General features: G+C 42.3%; 1 protein-coding gene across 1 annotated transcript; it reads right to left on the bottom strand.

Annotated features, from left to right (window-relative positions):
* Positions 1-6,517: 6,517 nt before the first annotated feature.
* On the bottom strand, positions 6,518-20,964 carry LOC120800402. Its single transcript, XM_040146484.1, has 19 exons — positions 20,893-20,964; positions 20,716-20,790; positions 18,520-18,816; positions 18,208-18,441; positions 17,669-17,773; positions 15,424-15,642; positions 14,020-14,370; positions 13,180-13,437; positions 12,971-13,064; positions 11,932-11,948; positions 9,866-10,168; positions 9,553-9,786; positions 9,334-9,438; positions 8,755-8,976; positions 8,143-8,484; positions 7,085-7,342; positions 6,814-6,907; positions 6,639-6,689; positions 6,518-6,557 (listed from the first exon to the last, which is right to left on the bottom strand). Exons 2-19 carry the CDS (start codon positions 20,768-20,770, stop codon positions 6,518-6,520), a joined length of 3,279 nt encoding a protein of 1,092 aa, XP_040002418.1. The 5' UTR covers positions 20,771-20,790; positions 20,893-20,964.

Below are 20,964 nucleotides of genomic sequence, written 5' to 3'. Positions count from 1 at the left end.
TATCTTTAAGATTTTCAAGACCTGCAGATACTTTGTTGGAGGTAAATGCATATGGCAGCATATTTTGCATGGAGAGGGTCTGAGATTGGCCTGCATCATAAAAACAGGAACAGTAGAAATTTTAGATGATGAGGGTGCAGAGGAACCTCGCCACCAACATCCTGACCTAGGCCAGATATATATTCTACCACTACAACTGAATTACTTTGAAGCAAATCTGAAATTTCTCTCATACTTTAATGGTGCATTAAAGTATGAGACCACATAATGAAACATGCTGTCATCTTTGATATTTGGTTTGTAAAACATTTTTGTATGTGTTAATACACACACATGCCCCAAAACATAGGGACAGATAGTGAATCAGACTCACAGATATAGTTTACACAGTGTTAATCAGTCTGTGAACAAAGACTAAATCCAATGTTTAAACGATTAGCCTAGATTAAGGGATTGAAAGTGCAGCAAATAAACTAAATGGAAATCTCAGAGCCAATCATCAGGTGCTCCAGTAAAAATTCTGGTTCCACTTCCTGATAAGGCACCAATTATAAAGGGTTTAACTGATGGCTTCATTAATGATAAATACATCTATTAATTATGCTTTATAGAAGAGATATAAGCCCTTAAAAAGAACAGCTTTTGTGTTGCCAGTTTGCGGATAATCCTTCTCATGCGTGACACTGTTTGTCTTTCCAGCAAGCTCTTTAATTCTTTAGGGAGACTCACTCCTTCTTGACAAAGACTACAGGACTTTCAACTGCAGACTTGATGGATTATCGTAGAATCCTTGGAGGGGTCTCCGTATTGAATTTAAGAACCAAGCAAATTGCCATGTCATGCCGGAGGAAGGGTTTCTTTTCACAACCAGGCACCCCAAAAGTTGTTTTTGTTTTACAACCGATCTATAAAGTGTTGTAAATGACTTATTAACCACTGATAAACACGCTGATGGAAATGTCAGCTTGTTCGATTCCACTACATACCCTCGGACAGAAATTTAGCATCGCTGGCCTGTCCCCAGTCTACCCAGATGCGATCTAGGTTTGGGATCGATCCCGTGTCGTGTCGGAGTCAATATGTGTTTCACCTGTTTGATTCATGGGATGAATTTAAAACTCTTACCCAACCACAGGCACAGACAGCACTCACTCACAGTCAAAAGCTTCACTGCTCCAAGAATTATTCAACGGACGTCAGCATTTTTGATCTAAAATAGCTATTTGGACATGTATTTGTTGTTCTGGTAAATATTCTGAAACACAGAAAATTGCTTTTAGCTTTTTTCTGCAGTTTGTCTTTTGTAGCAAGCTAACACTAGCACACCAATGTCACTCAACTCAGCTTCCTCTTTTAGCTAGCTAGAAATGTAACATTAGCTAATCTTAGTTTGCCAGTGCAGGTAAAACAGTAAACCTATTGTAAACTGCTAACTTACAGTAAAAGAAAGTTCAAATTGAATGATCATGTACGCTTTCAGGAATTCACACAAGATGCTAATGCCAGTTTACTGTATTTTGACAAAACAGTCTTCACTCAATATCCACTTACTAACATCAGCTTTCTCCAGAGCTTTCAAACACATTCCATGGCTGTAAGACTCTACGACTGTCAGATGTGGTTGATCTCCAGAAAAGCTAGTACCCAGAGTAAAGATTAATTTGTCAAACTATTTTTTCTAAGTTCAAGGATGAATAAACGCTCAACTTTACTGCGAGTTGGCTGTTTTTACAATACTTTACGGATTAGCCATTTAATTGGTTAGTCGATCGACAAGAAAATAACCTGCAACAATTTTGATAATAGATTACTGGTTTAAGTAATTTTTAAAGTAAAAATGTCAAACATTCCCCAGTAGCAGCTTGTCATTTGCAAAAATTTGCCTCTCGGATAGTAAATTCAAAATTTTTTATAGTTTGGATTGTTCGTTGAATGAAACAGGCACTTTGATGACATAGCCTTGGGCTTCAGGAACAGACATTTTTCATTTTATTTCTGGCATTGGCATTAGAAATGAAATGATTATTTAAATTGGCAGATTCACTTCATCTATATATAACTGTTAACTGTTAATTGCAGCCCTATAATAATTACAAAAGTGGAATAATTGATTTTCTTTTGATTTTTCAGGGTGTCTTTTTTTTTTTATAGTTAACATCTGTAATTTATGCTGACATTTTTACCACTTGACATTTGAGAGATTGAGCACTTGAGCACTTCAGTGTTGTTGCATGTTGTGTGTTGTTGTGTCTTGTCTTGTCTCTTCTTGGGCACCTAACAAAAAGTTTGTGGATCACAAACGCTAAAAAGTGCAGTGCAATGAAGAAGAGAAGAAGTTTGCTTTTTTTGTCTGTTTTCTGCTTGTTTCTATTATCTTCTTGCTAATTATCTGACAACAAATTCTTTTCTTTTTAATTTTGCTTTTTGGTAATCAATTGATCTCCATCAGGCTTTTTTTTTTTTTTTTTTTTTTTTTTTTTTTTTTTTTTTTTTTTTTTTTATTTATTTATTTATTTATTTTTTACTAGGACCTTATTTAACCTTATGATCACCTTTACACAAAAATAGAAAATAAGTACATAATTATGTAAATGTGTAAATTAAAATTAAAATTGGCTTAAATTCAAGGGGTCAATCAATAAAGTTTGCACTTAAAAATATGTTAATTATTCACTTTGCCCTAATCTAAATCATAAGTTCTGTTCATTTTTTTTTTGCCATTCTTTTAATTTCCTTGAGCTATTTTAATTTTCCCTGCGAAATCTGTCTTTTGCAATTTAGTTTTTTATCTATTGGCACAATCAAAACATCATGGTAAAAGACATACACTAAAAATAATACATGAATATGTACAAGGGAAGAAGGAAGCAAAGAGGCTCGTACAAAGTTATCCCCAGTGTATAAAAAAATATTTTATCTACTGTAATTATATTTGACATTATTAACAAACAAAACAGACTAAACAAACAAGAATATTAAGTAATAACAAGATAAATATGAAATTAAACCATGTGAAATATAACAAGAAAAAGGTTTAATCATATCCTGAAAACTGTTATAATGCAAAACCCAGCAGATTTGTTTTCTGATGTTGGCAGCTGTACACAGCAATTCACTGCTTTTAGGAAGTTAACAAGAGCATCTGACAAAGTTGACCTAATATCAGCATTATAAATTTGAAGTAGGCCTTCATAACCGGATGTGCGAATCAACTGTAGATAAGATCCTCGCAACCAACGCCTAGTGGTTGCTTAGGTCAATAGATATCACAGAGGATAGGGGTAAATGTTACCCTGCGTTTTATGATCTCTACGCTTGGTGTATGGTTTAGCAAGTACTGTTCGCAGTGCTCAAATAACGTCTCGCTAACTTGAATCTATATGAACAAGACGGATATTTTATCTGCACTCTGCACAGTGCCCTGCATGGATATCTAAAATCCGCACACATAGGTCACTAGCTTGCAACTGGTTGCAGTTCAGTCATCAGCTATCCAGTTCATATCCGAGCTGCACATGGATGTGGCCATCCTATGTTAAACCAGGCTTGTCGTCGCCACAGTGGCCAGAATCCATGACGCTTTGCGGAGCAGCTCGTAGGGATGCGAGGAAGATCAGGGTGAGGTTTAAAGGATCATATTCTGAATGGTCCAGATCAGGACCACAACAATCCACATCAAAGTATTCAGAATACAGTAAGATGTATCCCATGTTTGTCCTTATAATGTACCCGACAGCAATAAATGCTGCCAAAAGACACACCGAAGACTTTCTTGTGGCCCGTGGTGTCACGATTTGTCTTTGGGCTCTCCTGTTCCCTCCTCCTCCCCACTGTTACGATTCGTGCCTCAGCCCTGTTTATTTTGGCCTCCCTCTCCTGCCACTCTCCATCCGCACAGCAGAGGTCCTCAGACATCCCTTCCTATCCCAACAACCTGACTGCCAGACCCACCTGCTCACCCTGACTCCTGTGCTCAGTCACCTGAGCTTCCCTGCCTGCCTGCCTACCTGCTTATCCATACATCCATCCATCTGTCTCTAAGTCTGGTCCTCTGAATTTTTTTCTATCGAAGTTCCTTCACTGCACCTGCCTGCGCTGTGGGTCTGCGCCTGGGTCCCCCCTGCCTGTGCTGCTACCACCAGCCCTGACACATGGTGACCCACAACCTAACCAGGACACTGTTTTGCTGCTGTTAAGTTGTCACCCATCTGTAGATTGTGTATTATCATTCTGTTTTGACCAGAATTTCACAGTGTATTATTTAATATTTTGCTGCAAGCGTCAGCTGTAAAAGAGATGGAAAAGAGAGTTTATTTCAGTGAGGTTTAACTAAATAAAAACACTCATGCATGACACAACCGATCGGAATCCTGTAGAAAGAACACTCACCTTAGAAAACAAGCAGAGGACAAAAGAAATCATAATGGAATTTTTAGTATATGAAAAGAATAAACAAAAGCTAATTTATTGAGACAGGCTGGTAAAGAGGTCGACTGTTCAAGTACCAAATCTAGGTTTGGTAGCACCGCGGAGGGAGTCACTTTCACTTTCTTTAGAAAGACAAAGGATAAAATGTTTTTTGTGTATATTGGGTAAATTGACTTGCAAACAAAACATCCCTTGATAAAAGCATTTTCACTTGAAATATTGATATAGCAGTGTGAATGAGTCATTCTTCTTCAGGTTTTTTGAGCCACAGGATTTTGTAGTTCTGGTTTTCATGATACACCACAAAACCCACATCCTCAGTCACTTTTTCAGCATCTTCCTTACCCATTCTCTTTATTTCATACCAGAATTTAGACTTGGGCTGCCTTCCTGGCAGAACCTTCCAGGGGCAGAGGTTTCTTCAGCAGTTCACAAAAAAATCACAAAAACAGCGACACATGTGAGTTATATCTGAGGAATGAGCAATAATACACGTGAGGTTTCAAGAATACGTAATGGAAGGTGCCAAAAACACAGGAAGAACCAGTTTCTGCCTAATGTGCGTCAGTTATAAAAACAAAATCTATTTAATGAAGCAAGAGGAAAAGTGTAAAAATTCATGAAGACACACACCACGGAGTACCAACATTCATCCCAAAGTGGCATTGCTGAGTAATAAGTGACGCAACTCTGTTGCGCAGAAATCTAACATGCCGGTACTCCTGGTGGGCGCTGGTTGGGTCGGTCCATACTCACAGACCTCGGCAGAGTGCTCATCCTCAAAGCCCTTTACAGCACAGGAGAAGCTTTCAAACTGTGGGGCTGGAAACTAAAAACAGTTGACTGTCAGAGTATCGTTAAACGTGTTTGTCCCTGTACCATCTATTGGCAGTTTGAACGTCGGTCAGAGGTCAGTGTGACGTGGCTCCTTGCATGTGTCCACTGAACATATACATCCGTGGGAAGATGTTATACACTTTTCATCAATTACTATGACTTGTTGAAATAGGCTGATTAATAAATCACTTACATTAACTGTTGAGTGTAGCATATGCATAGTCCAGTTAGCCAGAATGTGTAGAACTTGAGTCATTTGATTTATACAGTAGATACATGTCCATCTGACCATCTGTCCATCTGAACCACCTCAGCTGAAACCTTTCATCCAAAAAAAGCAGTAGTACTACAGTGAACTCCTTCCAGATGCCCGGTCGCCTTGTGAAGGAAACGTATTTCTTTCTCCTGGTCCTTACCCGAAGCTCATGGGCAACTGAGATCTATTGAGAGCTTTCTATTGAGAGCTTTGCCTTCATGCTCAGCTCCCTCTTCTCCCGAAGTCTGTTAGAGCCTAAGCAGCCTGTTGAGCTCAGGTTCAGTCCTACTCTCACTCATGAACAAGTCCCCAAAGATCCTCGAACTCCTTCGCTCACGGCAGCAGCCCACTCCCAACTACAGGGGAGCAATCCTCCCTTTTCCAGCAGAGCAACATGGCCTCAGATGTGGAGGTGCTGACTCTCCTTCCTGCTAACTGCCCCATGAAATGTATTTATGTTACATTTTTATAATAGGGCTGGTACAGTGGCAACAGCGACGCAAACTATACGAAAACTGTAAAGTATTAATGCTGCATTCTTTTTTCTGGCCACTTGGGGGAAGAAGATGTATAATAGTCTTAAAAAGCTGTTATGGCCAACATTTGAGTAATTAATTGCCTATGTACACATCCAGCAGACACGAAAAGGTGTTAGCATTCAGTCCACCTATTTCTGTCCACCTCATAAATGTAAATGTAATATTCATGTTCAAAACCTTTGCCAAGAAAACAGAAAGTTAGGTAGGAAAAGGTAACACTGCTCAAACTTACAAACTTGACTAGCTGTTTGAAAGCTGTCAGAATTTATTCACTCATCCAACAGCATGTGCTTTAAAGGATTCCCTGCCTGAGTGCTCAAAACACTCCTTGCCCTAAGGGACGTAAATGAAGACGAGGGACTGTGTAAAATGCCATGTGGAGGTTCCCAGATCCCGAGTAGACATTACATAGTGTCTTCCCGATGCTCTGGTTGCCTCTGTGCTGCGGTTGAAGGATTCATGACCGGGACTGATACGCTCTCAAATTACCCGTCGATCTGCAGAGTAGATTAGATAGAAACTGACACAGGAAAACACAAAAACACACTCGCTTTGTAGCTTTTAGATTCCGCACTCACCTTACACCTTTGTCATCAGGCTCAGCGGTGGAGGTCCGAGTTTTCTTTTTCCTAGATACATTTTGGTCAGAAAATGCAAATAACTATTGTTAAAAAACAAACCCACAACGTCAGTAATAAGGAGCTGATTACAGGAAGTAAAAGGATGTAAATTGAAGACTGTCAAGACTCTTACCTCATCCACAGGTGGAAAAGAAGTAGAGGAATCGGGATCAGTAATGCACCAGCCAGTCTTACTGCACTGATGAGGACCATTGAATTCCAGAGAGCTGGAGGCAGATGGATATAAAACGTGTGCTGCTGGTTTGACAAACTTTAAAAGAATACAAAAGGAGATGGGGATTTGCCTACAGTATGTCCTACTTCCTGTTTAAATGCCGGTTTCATATGCACAACTACTTCTAATACCTAAAAGCTTTTCAGTTAATATTATAAGCCATGCCCACCCTGAACAGTGAGGGTCTTCTCATACGAGCTGATGTCTTGATGGGTGTTGACAGCGCAGGAGTAGTTTCCCGCATGCTGTCTGCCGACCGGGTCTAGAACCAGTTGTTTGTTTCGGATCCCTGGAAGGGTCAGAGGTCGATCGTTCAAGTACCAGGTGTAGGTTGTGTTGTCGCTCAGAGGGCAGCTGGTGCTGCAGGTGAGTGTGACCGTCTGGCCCTCCGTCACCACCGCAGAGGGAGTCATCGTCACTTTCAGGCCTGAAAGACGGTCAGATCGCTTACCAGGTGTAAGAGAGACACATTATAGGAAGTTCGAAGCTGTGAAACTTTTCTGTGTCAACTGAGTAAACTGGCCTGCAGTCAGGCGGGCGTTTTAATTAGAGAAATCTCAAGCTTATCCTAAGGATCAGTACTGGGGGCCAGTCTGGGCATTTAAGGGGTTTGATATTGGCTAAAATAAAACCTGCCTCCGTCTGCTAGTGTTGCAGCATCCTGCATCCTGCTTAATGACAGCAGAGGCTCTGCAGTGCAGCATTTTGCTCCATGTGCGCATGAAAATAAGTGCGTGTGAAAAAACAACACATCTGTTGTCTTCCTCTCTCTCTCTCTCTCTCTCTCTCTCTCTATCTTATTTGCTAAGAGCACTGTGACGAAGAGCCTCAGGTAGCAGCCTCTCATGTGTAGCCGGCACTGACTGTCGCTTTCACCTGTTATGTCAGCTGTCGTGAATGTGATGGGTTACTTGATGGCAGACCAAAAATAAAACTTGGCCTTCCACTAGTTGTCGAGACATTTCAGTCCGGACCAAGGTGGTGGAGCGGCTGACCAACTGGCTTCTGAAATGTCCAGCAGTTTTGAGTTTCCAACATAGGATATGGAATTTCAGTCGATGAGCGACCTTGTGCGCAAACCCAGTGTGGAAATTCATTTTAGCCACCGTCACATCGTTTTGACAATGTGTATATTGTGTTGCATTTATTGCCACTGCTGCTAGTACAAGGTAAAGGACCAACAAATTGTCTACTAATGATATAAAAGTATTTATTCTTAAGAATTACCTGTGATAACCAAAGTCACTCCAGGCAAATCCGGCTGTTTTTGTCCCCCGTATTCTGTCAGGAGTCTGAATACGTATTCTGCCGAGTCACTCTCCCTCAGCGTTTTAATTATCAGGATGTGTTGGTCCCTCATGTCGTCATGATACTCCACACGACCTGCGGCCTGGGTCACAGTTTCTGCATCCCCCTTACCACTTTGCGTGAGTTTATACCAAAGTTTAAACTTAGGCTGCTGGTTGCGGGGATACGAGTATTTACTTGAGATGTTCACTGACGAGCCTTGCAGGGCACAGATCCTCCTGCTGACGTAATTCACCCTCCTGCAGTTCTCATCCTGAACACCTGAAATACAGATTTAAAAAAAAAAAAAAAAATTCATAAGGAGTTGATTAAGGTTAAGAGTTGAATATGATTATTAGCTGACAACACGGACCGTGAACCAAGCGATTTTGTTTTTACGGACAAATACGAATACTTTGAGTGGATATGAAGGGATAACGTGCTCTGAACAGATGTGAAAAAACATCTGAGCTTCTGCAGTAGTCTGAACTGACACGCTGACACGAATGTCAGAATCGCCCAAGACGGAGCAGACCTTTAGTTCATACTCACAGACTTCAGCAGAGAGCAGATCCGTGTGGCCCTTCACAGCACAGGACAATGTTTTATAAGAGAGGCGGGAAACTGCAAACTGCTGACTCTCAGAGTGCATGAGTAAGTATCCGCCTTGGTACCACCTGTAGGCGGTCGGAGACTCGGTCAGAGGACAGCTGGTGGCACACTTCGCTGAGACATACATGCGACTCCCTGCAGGTGTCCTTTGAACGTGCACTTCTGTTGAGAGATGATTGGAAGAGCAGAATGCGTATATGAGTAATGGTGCCAGGAGTGAGGAAAAAAAATCTTTCAGATGTTTTTTTTTTTTAAGAAAGCAAACCAAACATGAAAACTTAATGTAGTAGTAGTAGTAATGATAATAATTAATGCATGAGCTAGCTTTCTGATTCTTTGTACACTGTATGTAACCCCACGTGATCAACTAGGTGTGATCTTTGAAAGGAATAGCTATTATCACAGTTGCTGCACGAAGTAGTCGTGCTTGATTGTCGATTTCGGACGAGTACATCGTTGGAGGGTGTCGGGGGAGGAGGCTGCAGGAGGTGTGTTTGCGGAGTGTGTAGGACACTAAACCTCTTGGGTATACGTTGGAGCAGGGCTCATCCTCCGACTTATTCTGATAAGAGCACATTCTCCCTCCGGCATAGGTCACACTGAGGCAGGTTGGTGTGAGAGAATCTGGACAAACAGAAGTGACATTTAGCGTTTTTATCGGAGACCATGGTAACAGCTTTTCACCAGTTTAGCCAAGCGTTTCTGTAACACAATGAGGAGCTAATCGTTGTCACTCACCCACTGAGACTTCGGGGGCTCTGAGATCCTCGTAGCCTTTGATAGCACAGGAGTATGTGACCCCTTCATCACTGCCGACCAGATGTTGGTACCAGGGAGACCGGTCCTGATAGAGAAACTCTCCGTTCTTGTACCAGATGTAGGCTGCGGGGTTTTCGGTCAGAGGACAGCTGCTGCTACACATCAGCGTCACCGTCTGCTCCTCTGTGGTGGGGATCACCTTTACCTGCAGGTCTGAGGTGACGGTTTATAAAGTTAGTGTTCGTATACTGATGTTACTTGTAAAGTAATGAATAACTGACTGCCAGCGTACCTGCAACTCGGAGCTCAGTTCGGCCGGACCAGCAGTGTTCCAGTGTATCTGTAGTCTCTCTGCAGCAGTAGATATTTTCATCACCCTCTCTCAGATCGTTGATCGTGAGCGGGAAGTCACTCCCTTCGGACATGTTGTACCTTACGTGATTTCCATCTGCAATGATCTCGCTCTGAACAGGGTCATAGTCAACCCAGTGTAAAGTGTACCATTTCATGGCTGAAATGGGACGTTTGGCCGAGCAGGGCAGATCCACTGATGAGCCTCGTAAGGCACAGGTGCTGTTTGCTTGTGCCCAAAGTCCTGTAACAGAAGGTTTCATTAGAAAAAACATTCGGACAAACACATGGCTTTCTATATTAATCACTGCATAACAATAATATAAATGAAGGATATTTCCACAGCTTTTTTTCAACAGGTAAGATGATGATACTGTTTACATATTAACAAATTCATTTCTAACCTTCAGTGAAAAAGTGTTCATTTTCCACCTTTTTTTTTTTTTTTTCTACAGTAGATAGTTACTTATCACATTTCCCACATATAACATATATCCTGCTTACAATTTACTGTCCGTAGCAATATATAATGGATATAAAATTAACAGACAATCATACCTGAGATGTACAGGGTGAAACCAATGAATGTATGTCTACCTACAGTCAACAACATGGCTGTTGTAGTCACTCAGCCTCTAGTCAGAACACCAAATGTATCACGTTATTATTACAAAATGATAACCTTTGGTCAAAATCAACAAGAGTCTACTTAGAATGCAGGCTGAAGAGGAAAGAAGGGACTGTTCATCACTGGAGGTGAACAAACAACATGCAGCCCTGAACCTCACTTCCTTCCGCTTGACATCATTATTTTTCTGAGTAAGGAGAGACAGGTTTATTTTAAGACTCCATACACTGTGTTCACTGCGTCCGCCGCAGCTGTACTTTGTGTTTAAATGTTAACCCGCTAACACGCCAAACCAAGTGACGAGGCTGGGGCTTAGGCGTTGCAGACACACTCTGATCAGAATATGGAAAATATTCTGCCACTGAACGTTACTACACATTTAAAATCACTAAGACGAAATAGGAACTCTGTAAACCAAGTTTAATTATCAGTTGGAGGCCGCTTTCTGAGCACGCACGGCAACATACAGTGCCGCTGTATGACCAACAATGAAATCATCAAAGTTTTTGAAGCAAGTTGTTCGGAACAATGCAATGTTTGCCGTTCGCTCATTCCCGAAACAAAACGTTTTGAGACTTATTTGGGCGTCATGTTAAAGACAAAAAGGCAAACGCGCAAACCTACATGATGGAGACCAACCTCCTGTATACACGGCCAACGGGTGCGTTTCATCGGTGGGCGGCCTCTAGTGGCCGTAGCAGTTACGACGGGGGCAAAGGAGCACGCCAGGTGACGTAGCACCACTACCGCTGTTTGTTTCCTGTGTGGTATCACAACAGTCAACGGTGTTTCTTTTACCCGTGACCTCTCCACGACTTACCTGCGTGTTTATTACCGTAACCATGAAGACAAAAGTCCTCTAACCTTAAGGAAGTACGTATTTTTTTTAACCCAAACCACGATTTTTTTCCAGAAACCAAGTAGTTTCTGTTTCACACACAAAAACGATGTGTTTTTCTTAATGATTATTTCAACGAGTTCTCCAACTTAAACAACCATATAGGTCGATTCTCCCCAACCCCCAGATACGACCCATACCAGTGGGAGGCGAACCAGAGCTTCATTGTCACGGTAACAATATTAAACACACGGCTGAGGAGGGTAGAGAGAATCGACCTGTGTGGTCGTTTAAGCTGGAGGACTCGTTGACATAATGATAAAGAGAAAGACCCTTTTTTCTCCGTGCACAAAAAAGAAGGAAAGGTGCAGAAGGAAACGTGCAGAGTTCCTCGGGTTATTCGCTTGAAGAAATGAATGCCAACACCGATGATGAGGAAGTCATCGCTCGCTGAACGGGAACTTTTTCAGAGAATAATAAAAATCACAGCAGTAACAACAACAATAACAACCATGTACGCTCAAAGGTGCACTTCCCTAACTTTTCTCAAGTTCTTGTCTGAGAGAAGGAGATGGTGTTGAAAGCCGAGAAAAGGGGGCCTGCCAGGGCTGTGTGCCACAGCACTCTCCAGGGTGCCGGTCCTGGAACTGGGAGTAGCTCACACCTGGAAGAGCATCCGGTTGGGAACTCCCAGCCAATACTCGTGTCTAGTCGCTGACGTCAGCTGTTTCCTAACTCAGTTGGCAGTTTATTACATTTACAGAACTAAAACTAATGCAGTCTAAAATAACCGTCCTGCAATACGTCCTCCCTTCATGAAAGTTAAAATGTTCCGTTTTTCTTATAAATTGTTTTAGAGAGGCGCTGATTCAACTGTGCGATCATTTGGAGGCTGTAGTTTGTGGTGCTGTCGAACTGCATTGCATTATACAGAGAGGTGTTTCTGTTGTTTCGCCTGCCCTCATTGATATAAATGGGGTGGACAAAATAATAGAAACGCCTGCCTATGTAAAGTCGCAGGTTCTGGCTGAACAGAAAGGTCAACTAAAAAGCGCAGTGCGAGTTAACACAATGTAGAAGACTGATTAAAACGCACAGTGTCTGCCCAGCTTTACAGTGCCCAAAGGACACCAGGGAATTGGCTTAAATAATTTCAGTAGTATTTCAATAATAACGATTCTCTTCGTTTATTTGAATTCAAAAGAGACGTTTTGCATTGTAGTCATGGTTCTGTTCACTTGATCAAAATCAAAATATAACCCTTAAAAATTACAATTCAAATATGTGCTGAGCATTTCAGTGACTCTGAGTTCACAAGTGCCTCTTCCACTGTTCAGATCCTCTCTTGCCAACTTGGACCTAAATGAAAAGGACGGGCAGTTTTTGCACACTGCGCGAAGCGTCCTGCATTACACGCTGTCTTTCTTCTCCTCTCCTGGTTCTCTCAGTGCTGCAGGATTCGTGGTGATGAGACAGATGTTCTCGCTTCGCTACTTCCATCTACAGGGCGAGAAAACAGAGAAGGTGACGGTGGGAAACGCGCGCACGGCCGCAGCACTTTCTAGTATCCAGTCTTTTACCTCATCCACAGGTAGAAGAGAAGTAGAGGAACCGGGATCAGTGGCACAATGGTCAGTCTCACCACATTAATTGTTACTATTGAATTCCCAAGAGCTGGAGAGAGATACATGTGAGATTTGTGTTACTGGTTCCAATCGACCATACACAAGGATGTGCATATGATAATTCCAAAAAGTCTCCATACGGAGTACCAAAAATCCTTACCCACCTTGAACAGTGAGAGTCTCCTCAGGCGATCTGATGTCGCTGTGGGTGTTGACAGCGCAGGAGTAGTTTCCCGCCTGCTGCCTGCTGACCGGGTCTAGAACCAGGCGTTTGTTGTGGTTCCCTGGCAGGGTCAGAGGTTGACCGTTCAAGTACCAGGTGTAGGTTGTGTTGTCGGTCAGAGGGCAGCTGGTACTGCAGGTGAGTGTGACCCCCTGGGCCTCCGTCACCGACGCAGCGGGAGTCATCGTCACTTTCAGGCCTGAAAGACGGTCAGATCGGGTAAATGAGATATGTTGTCTTTGAAACGTGACTGTGCCTATTGGGTATATTGACTTGCTGAATTGGAAAGGTGACAGCTCCTAGGTGAGGGGTCATATTTTGATGGTGATAGTGATGACGTGTTTTGGGACTTGATGATTGGCCTGATGGGTGGACAATTGCCCTGAGAAGCACGAGGGGCATTCACACCAACGTAGGCAAAATTCTCGAACTGGGTCCTCAAATGGTTCAGCAGTTTTAGGTGGAGCGGAATCAAAATTGTGGCCTGAACAAACCCAAATGCTTTTACTCAAGTTTTGTTCCTTGGTTTTCAAACAAACCTTGACTAAGCCTCCGTGGAACCGCATGCAATGAGTTTAAGGGGACACGCAAATTTGTGTGCAACCCCAATGGTGCAAATCTTACCAAGTGTTACATCAGGTTGGCCAAGTGCTGCGGTAATTACCACATTAAGTCAAAACCAGCCTTTCGTGTACAGATAGAGTGGAGTTGCTGCTGCTAGTAGGTGGTAAGAGAGAAGTAAAGCATAAAAGATATCCAAGCATTTAATCTGAAAAATTACCCGAGACAACCAAAGTCACTCCAGGGAAATAAGAGTGTTTCCATACTATGGAACCCCTATGATTTCTTCTATGTTCGAACGTGTATTCCGCAGAGTCATTCCTCTTCAGATCATTTATTCTCAGGATGTGGCGATTCTTCATGCTTTCACGATACTCCACACGACCCGCAGCCTCGATCAGCTCTTGACTAATCTCCTTGGCTCTTCTCGTTATCTTGTACCAAAATTTAAGGTTGGGCTGGGGGATGTCAGCATTCGTCAATTCCACTGAGATGTTCACTGAAGAACCCTCCAGAGCACAGATTCTCCTGCTGGCATACTTCAAACTCAGGCAGATCTTACCCGCAGAACCTGAAATATAGATGAAAGCCTTAGAGTTTCACTTTAAATCAGTGCTTAAACCTGCAATAACAACAACAACAACAACAACAACAACAACAACAACAATAATATTAAAAATAATAACAACAACACAACGATAAATTATTCATAAATTCATGTAATAACCAATAGAGAAGATGAGGTTGAATTTGTTTGTGCTGCACTTCAGTAAAGATCTTGAGGTATTTATATTTGTAATTTTTGAGTATTTCCATTTTATGCCAGTTCATATTTCCTCTCTGCTGCGTTCCGTATGGAAATATCATACTTTTTCCTGCGCTACATTTATTTGACAGCTTTATTCTGTGTTTATTTTTACAGATTTACCTGCAAAGTATATGATAAGCTTTTAAAATTTGATGCAGCGTAACAGAATAAACTACACAAAATTACATATAGAGTAATCCAAATTAGATCCACCGCAATTCATGGTAATGATGATAATATTTGAAAATAAGGCCATTATAAAATATTTATAAATATAACACTCATATAAAGAGACCATTCTACATAATTTAAATAAAAGTTTACTTTTCATACTTAGGTGCATTTTGCAAGAATTCTAAATTTTATGTGAATAATGAATAATAAACATGCTGTGTTTTAATACAATATTTCAGTAATAATGCGGCCGCGGGTTTCTATTTGGTAAATAAGACAGTTATAAATGTAAAAAATAGTCATGAAGCCGGTCGCTAATAAAGGGTAATTGCTCTAACTTTCCAGGACTGTAATAATGTTAATAAAGTCATACATAACGGCTCAAGAGTTTTCCACTTTCTTACAACCCATCAGCAGAAGTACGGACTTTTCACAGCCATTGGGAAACGCATCAGTCAAAGCTTATAAACCCTATGCAAAGGTTGCCCACCTAGAAAGTGGTACTGGTGTTTGTGTTGCTCCCGCGTGATGTTCAAACGTTATATAAATTACCTTTACCATTACCTTTCAAGCACGCGGGCTGGTGACACAAAAGCTCCCGTTTCACAAGTCACATCGGACCATTAGCTGCTTCATACTCACAGACTTGGGCACTGTGCAGATCCTCGTGGCCTCTTACGGCACATAAATAGTTTTCCCCAACATTTCTAGGAACCGTCAAGTTTTGACTCTCGGTGAATTTGTAAAGGTGTTCGTCCCTGTACCATCTATAGGCAGCGTGAGGGTCAGTTAGGGGACAGCTGGGGGTACAGGTCAGTCTGACATATTCCTCATCTACAGGCGTCCTTTGAACATACACTTCTGTAAGGAGATGATAAATACACTTAGGTTACTGTGCCATGGTAAATTAGAAATATTAATAAATCAAATACAGTAATTCTTAAGATTATTAAGAGACAATGTGTGAAACTGCTGTCTCTCCGCTAGCAACAAAGTAAAGCTTTATGTATTTATTTTTTTTTTCAATAAAGGAACTTTGTGAACATAAGAATGATATCGTTTAAAGGAATTTAAGGGACTTAAACAGCAACTCGGAACTAATTTACACATAATCACAAGGGTCCTCGTTGGCATATGATGTTGATACAGGTGATTTTTTTTCAAGAAAGGACATGGTGTGTAGGCTGCTCCTACTGCTCAGAATCAGCTTGGTTCAGCTGAATTCTCCAGGGAGCCGCCAGCCGAGCGCCAGCGCCGGTACCCACGCAGTAAGGGCCACAGATGTGCTTCCGGCGACTGTCAAAGCGCCACCAGACTCCCCCCCCTACCACTGGAGGAGCAGAGAGTCTGACCAACCCTGCCTCCCAAACTGCCTTTATACATGTAGCGGCACCAGGACCCGTGCCAGGGCGGTGGCCAATCGAAGAGCAGCACACTGACGATTAGTCTGAAGGGGGGGGACAGGTGTTTCACTCTGGAGTGGCCTGGGTAAGCCAAACCTCTTGTTTTACATTGTTTTAATTTGAAAGGTAAAGGTGGGGGAACAAATACCCTGATGTGTTTTGTATTTTAAACCTATATTAAAAACTTCCAAGAGGGTCTGCCATAACTTTTACAGGACAATAAGCTAAGCAACATTATCACATGGTGCAAGCTATGTTTTATTATTATTTTTTAACTGAAATACTGCAAATGCAACTGCTGTTTATTAGGGTTAGGCTTATTTTAACACTGTTTATTGTATTGTTGTTTTTAGGATTCCGTTTTTAGGTTGCTTTTAGATAGGTTAGCATTTGAACTCTGTTTCTCTTTGTTTCTGGTTCTGTAGCTTAGGGCGGCCTCCATCCACGGGTGTGGTCGCTGTACTGGGAGTTGACTCACCTTTGAAGTTATTTGTTCGGTGGTGGCATATTTCTCCGGTGTTTTCTTGATTCAGTGGCTTTGGTTTGTTCGATCCTTTTAGCACAGGTAGGATACTGGTTGGGTTTCCTGGCCATGGTCCGACTGTCTATCCTCTCTTCTTTTCACGACTTGACCTCTTGTTCTTAATTAAAATTAAAATGAAACCCACGCTAACTGTTGCGGCCTCTTTATCGAAGCTCCTGTGTCTCCATCCTCGTCTAGTAGTTGTAGGTGTCTAATAATACTCTGAGTTACATATATAACTAAACTGCAACAGCAAATACATTTTGTAGGAAACATAATTGTGACCGGATTGTGTTTTCTATTAATGTAATGAGGAAAATGTCTGATCTTGCAGAACAATATCCACATCTGGTGACTACAGCCTTATCAAACTCTTCTATGGTTATGTTCCGGCTCTCACGGCACTTGGTTAAGGTTAGTGAAAATCTGTGGTCTCATTTAATAGAGAAAAGGTACTTACATTTAACCCAAACCACCATATTTCCCTAACCTTGACCACAGCGCCTCTGTCGCCTGAGGCCCCAACCGCAGACAGGACTCTGGATGCGAACCCCGGTCTCTGGTGTGACAGTTTATGGGCAGTGTATGCCTGCCATCCATCCAAACTACCTCATTGTGAATCCGCAAAACATCTTTGCTGTTGCAGTTTAGTTGTATCTATATGAAAGAAATTTCTCCCGTAGCTGTTACGTTGCTGTCCGTGCCACACTGAGCGGTGGTTGGTCAGGGTCCCCCACTGTCCACTGACCCGCCCTGTGTCACAGACTGCAAAAGCCACAAGGCCGCACCTCCTAGGGTTGGTTGCCTCCCTGTCTTCTGCTGGAACTTTTCAAATATACTGGGAGACGGAGTTGTAGCAGATTTGGAGGTTGTAGTTATGCTTTAAAGGTTGTGGTGATGGGAGATTTGTGCGTGTGTGTGTGTGTGTGTGTGTGCTTGTGGAGGTTCGGGGCAACTTAACCTCTGGGGTATGTGATGGAGCAGGGCTCGTCCACTGATAACTGGTTATAAGAGCACATTCTCCCTCTGGCATAGGTCACGTTAAAGCAGGTCGATGTGAGAGAATCTGAGACACACAGAAATGACATTCGTGATTTTACATTTACGACATTCGTGGTGAACTTAGACACAGCAATTCAAACGCCTCGCAATTTAAGGTTGCAGTGAGTTATTTAGAGTAACTTAACACCCCCTGAAAGTTTTGCCTTTTCTGACTTCCAGTGGTTTAACTTTTCACCTTGGCGTACAGGTGTAATCCAGGGCCCCCCTCCGACAACACTTCATGGCCGGTATGGACAGGGGGAATAATCACATAGGCCGATAACTTGTGCTATGTACGTACGACATGTGTGTTGCATTAAGATAGACATGAAAAAATAAATCCTATCATGCATCCTTTAAGATATATATCTGAAAGATATATCTGAAAGCTTCAACTGAAAGACCATATTTACCCAGACGCCTTAATCATATAAGTAGGAGCTAATCCTTTGCACTCACCCACTGAGACTTCGGGGGCTCTGATATCCTCGTAGCCTTTGATAGCACAGGAATATGTGACCGCTTCATCACTGCCGACCAGATGTTGGTACCAGGGAGACCGGTCCTGATAGAGAAACTCTCCGTTCTTGTACCAGATGTAGGCTGCGGGGTTTTCGGTCAGAGGACAGCCGGTGCTACACATCAGCGTCACCGTCTGCCCCTCTGTGGTGGGGATCACCTTTACCTGCAGGTCTGAGGTGACGGGCAACAAATTGAGAATTCATGTAGCGACGTAATTCAAAAGTAAGAAATAACTGTCAGCCGCTGTACCTGCAACCTGGAGCTCAGTTCTGTGGAACCAGCAGCGTCCTGGGATGTCAGCTATGCTTCCGCAGCAGTAGGTGTTTTCATCGCTCTCTCTTAGATCGTTGATGATTAAATTACCCCCTTTAGACATGTTGTACAATGTGCGATTTTCATCTCCACTGAAGTTTTTCAGAATGTATCTGGAGTTATTCAAGTGTAGAGTGTACAATTTCTTGCTTGAAGAGGAATATATATCCGTGCAGGGCAGTTCCACTGATGAGCCTTTTAAAGCACAGATACTATTGGCTTGTCCATGAACCCCTTTGAAAGAAGCTTTCATTAGCAAACAGAACAACTGGACTGATATCTATCAAATCACTGTTTGTAGCAATGAAAGGGTGAGATATTGCTAACAGTTTGTGTGACTTCCTCGAGAGATGACATGAAGTTTTTCTTGACTTTTTTTGTATTTCTTATAAATCTGTGTGCAGATCACTAGTATTATTTTTTTTTCCACAACCGAACCACACTTGACAGATTACAGTTAAAGGGGTACTGCAGTGATCCAGCATTGCGCTTCCATGCCACTGGGAGAGTCACACGAGACACACTAAAAAAAAAAAAAAGAATGATCAAAACCGAAGCAGAGGAGACAGAGATGTTCTGACTTTTATTCTTTAGTATCGGTCATGCTACAAAAGCGCAGAATCCTACATATACATTTCTCATAATGCAACCCACCGGTGTCTTTCTTTGGTCCCTACCTGCCTGAAAAATACCACATCTATCAAACTCCACACCTACAACCCCGTTTGGTCCAGAGTTAAACATTACAACACCTATTGGATGAATTGCAACGAAATTTTACACAGGCATTCAAGGTCCCCAGAGGATGAATCCTAATGTCTTTGGTGATCCCCGATTCCTTCTCTAGTGCAACCCTTAGGTTGACATTTGCGTCTTTAAGTGATATATCTCAACCACCATTGGGTGGATTGCCATGACATTTGGTACAGACATTCATGGTCCCCTCAGAGGGACCCCTCATGCCTTCACTTTTCATCCAGTGCCACCATCCGGTCAAAATTTCTTTTTATCCGGTACTTCGATTTATGACTACATACCTGCAAAATTATTGACGCTAATGGTAAACCTAACCCCCTTTTAGCATCCGCATAGCATTTTCATTGTGAGCATGTTAGCATGCCGAAATTAACACTCGGCTCAAAGCCATATTGTGCCTAAGTAGCTACGGCTTCATAGAGCCACTAGCATGGCTATAGACTACTATGTCGTGTCTACACAGAGAGCTTTTCAGCAGTGTTTTTAAGTCAGCGGCTGACCAAACGGATACGCTCGTATTTTAATCAATCAAGCTATCTACACAGGCCATGAAACGGCTGCCGTTTTACTTGCGCTACACGCCCTTAAATGTGAATCTCAGTGTATTTTTAACGCTCCAACTCTGTTTTCCTGTGTTTTGCTTTTGTAACTACAGTGACTGTGTTATTGGGCCTAAAGCTCAGTACTGTGCCTAAACACCTCACGTGTAGGCAAACATGGAGCACTGGAGCGGCTACTCTGCTCACGTCTGGTTTCAAATTTCATGCTCCCCAGAAAACCACAGAGGACAATACACAGTTTTATTTCAGGGTGAGCAGTACTTCTTTTTAGGAATAAATTGAAGTTTATGTGTGCAATTGGTGGCGTGCATCTTTAACAACCAAACACTGATGAGACCACTGACAGATGAAGCGAATAATGTTGATTATCTCTTAGCAACGGCTGATGTCAAGGTCTGGGATATTTTAAACGGGGGGGGGGCAGTTAGTTCTCGTAGTCAGCAAAGTGGATGCGGAAGAAATGAGCAGGTGTAAAGACCCGAGAGACTCTGACAAGGGCCACATTGTTACGGCCAGATGAAACGGCAAAGCTAGCGGGCTGCTGCCCAGTCAGCAGTGGTGAGTACCTACCGACACTGGAGGGACAAACAACGACAGGACAAACCTAATTTCAGAGATCTTCTGCCAATGTCTTGGTGCCTGATACGACAGGGCACCTTCAGAAATCTCTTTCACCTTCAGAGCTATTTTGGTGGCACGCAAAGGACCAACAGCATATTACGCAGATGTGGTCATAATGTTTTGGCTCATTAGTGCATGTCAAGTATCACGTTAACAATATCACATGGTATAAAAGGGAATGAACAATCATTCATACCTGAGATGTGCAGGATGAAGACCAGGACAAAACACCCAGCTTCTGCCAGACACATGGCTGTCTAAGTCTCTAAACCTGTAATCAGAAAAAAACCACCACTGAGTAACGGTATTTGTATTGACGTCTTCAGAATGACTACAGTCAGTTAAATAAAAAGGAAATTAAACTAAAACTCACCTGTCACAACAGCACTGGTTTTATGGTTCAAAGGCTGAAGATGAAAGAATGGACTACTGGTTGGTGTGTGGG

Source organism: Xiphias gladius, chromosome 15, assembly GCF_016859285.1.
Source record: "Xiphias gladius isolate SHS-SW01 ecotype Sanya breed wild chromosome 15, ASM1685928v1, whole genome shotgun sequence".
Lineage (NCBI taxonomy): Eukaryota > Metazoa > Chordata > Actinopteri > Istiophoriformes > Xiphiidae > Xiphias > Xiphias gladius.
Note: the sequence above shows the minus strand (reverse complement) of the source record. Positions and strands in the feature narration are given on the sequence as shown.

Coding starts and splice junctions, on each gene's coding strand:
- LOC120800402 (XM_040146484.1), bottom strand. CDS start 20,770: ATGTGTCTGGCAGAAGCTGGGTGTTTTGTCCTGGTCTTCATCCTGCAC. Junction 14,371..15,423: donor TCTGCACAGTGCCCAAGTCT/GTGAGTATGAAG, acceptor TCTATATTTCAG/GTTCTGCGGGTAAGATCTGC. Junction 13,065..13,179: donor GGAGACTCTCACTGTTCAAG/GTGGGTAAGGAT, acceptor ATCTCTCTCCAG/CTCTTGGGAATTCAATAGTA.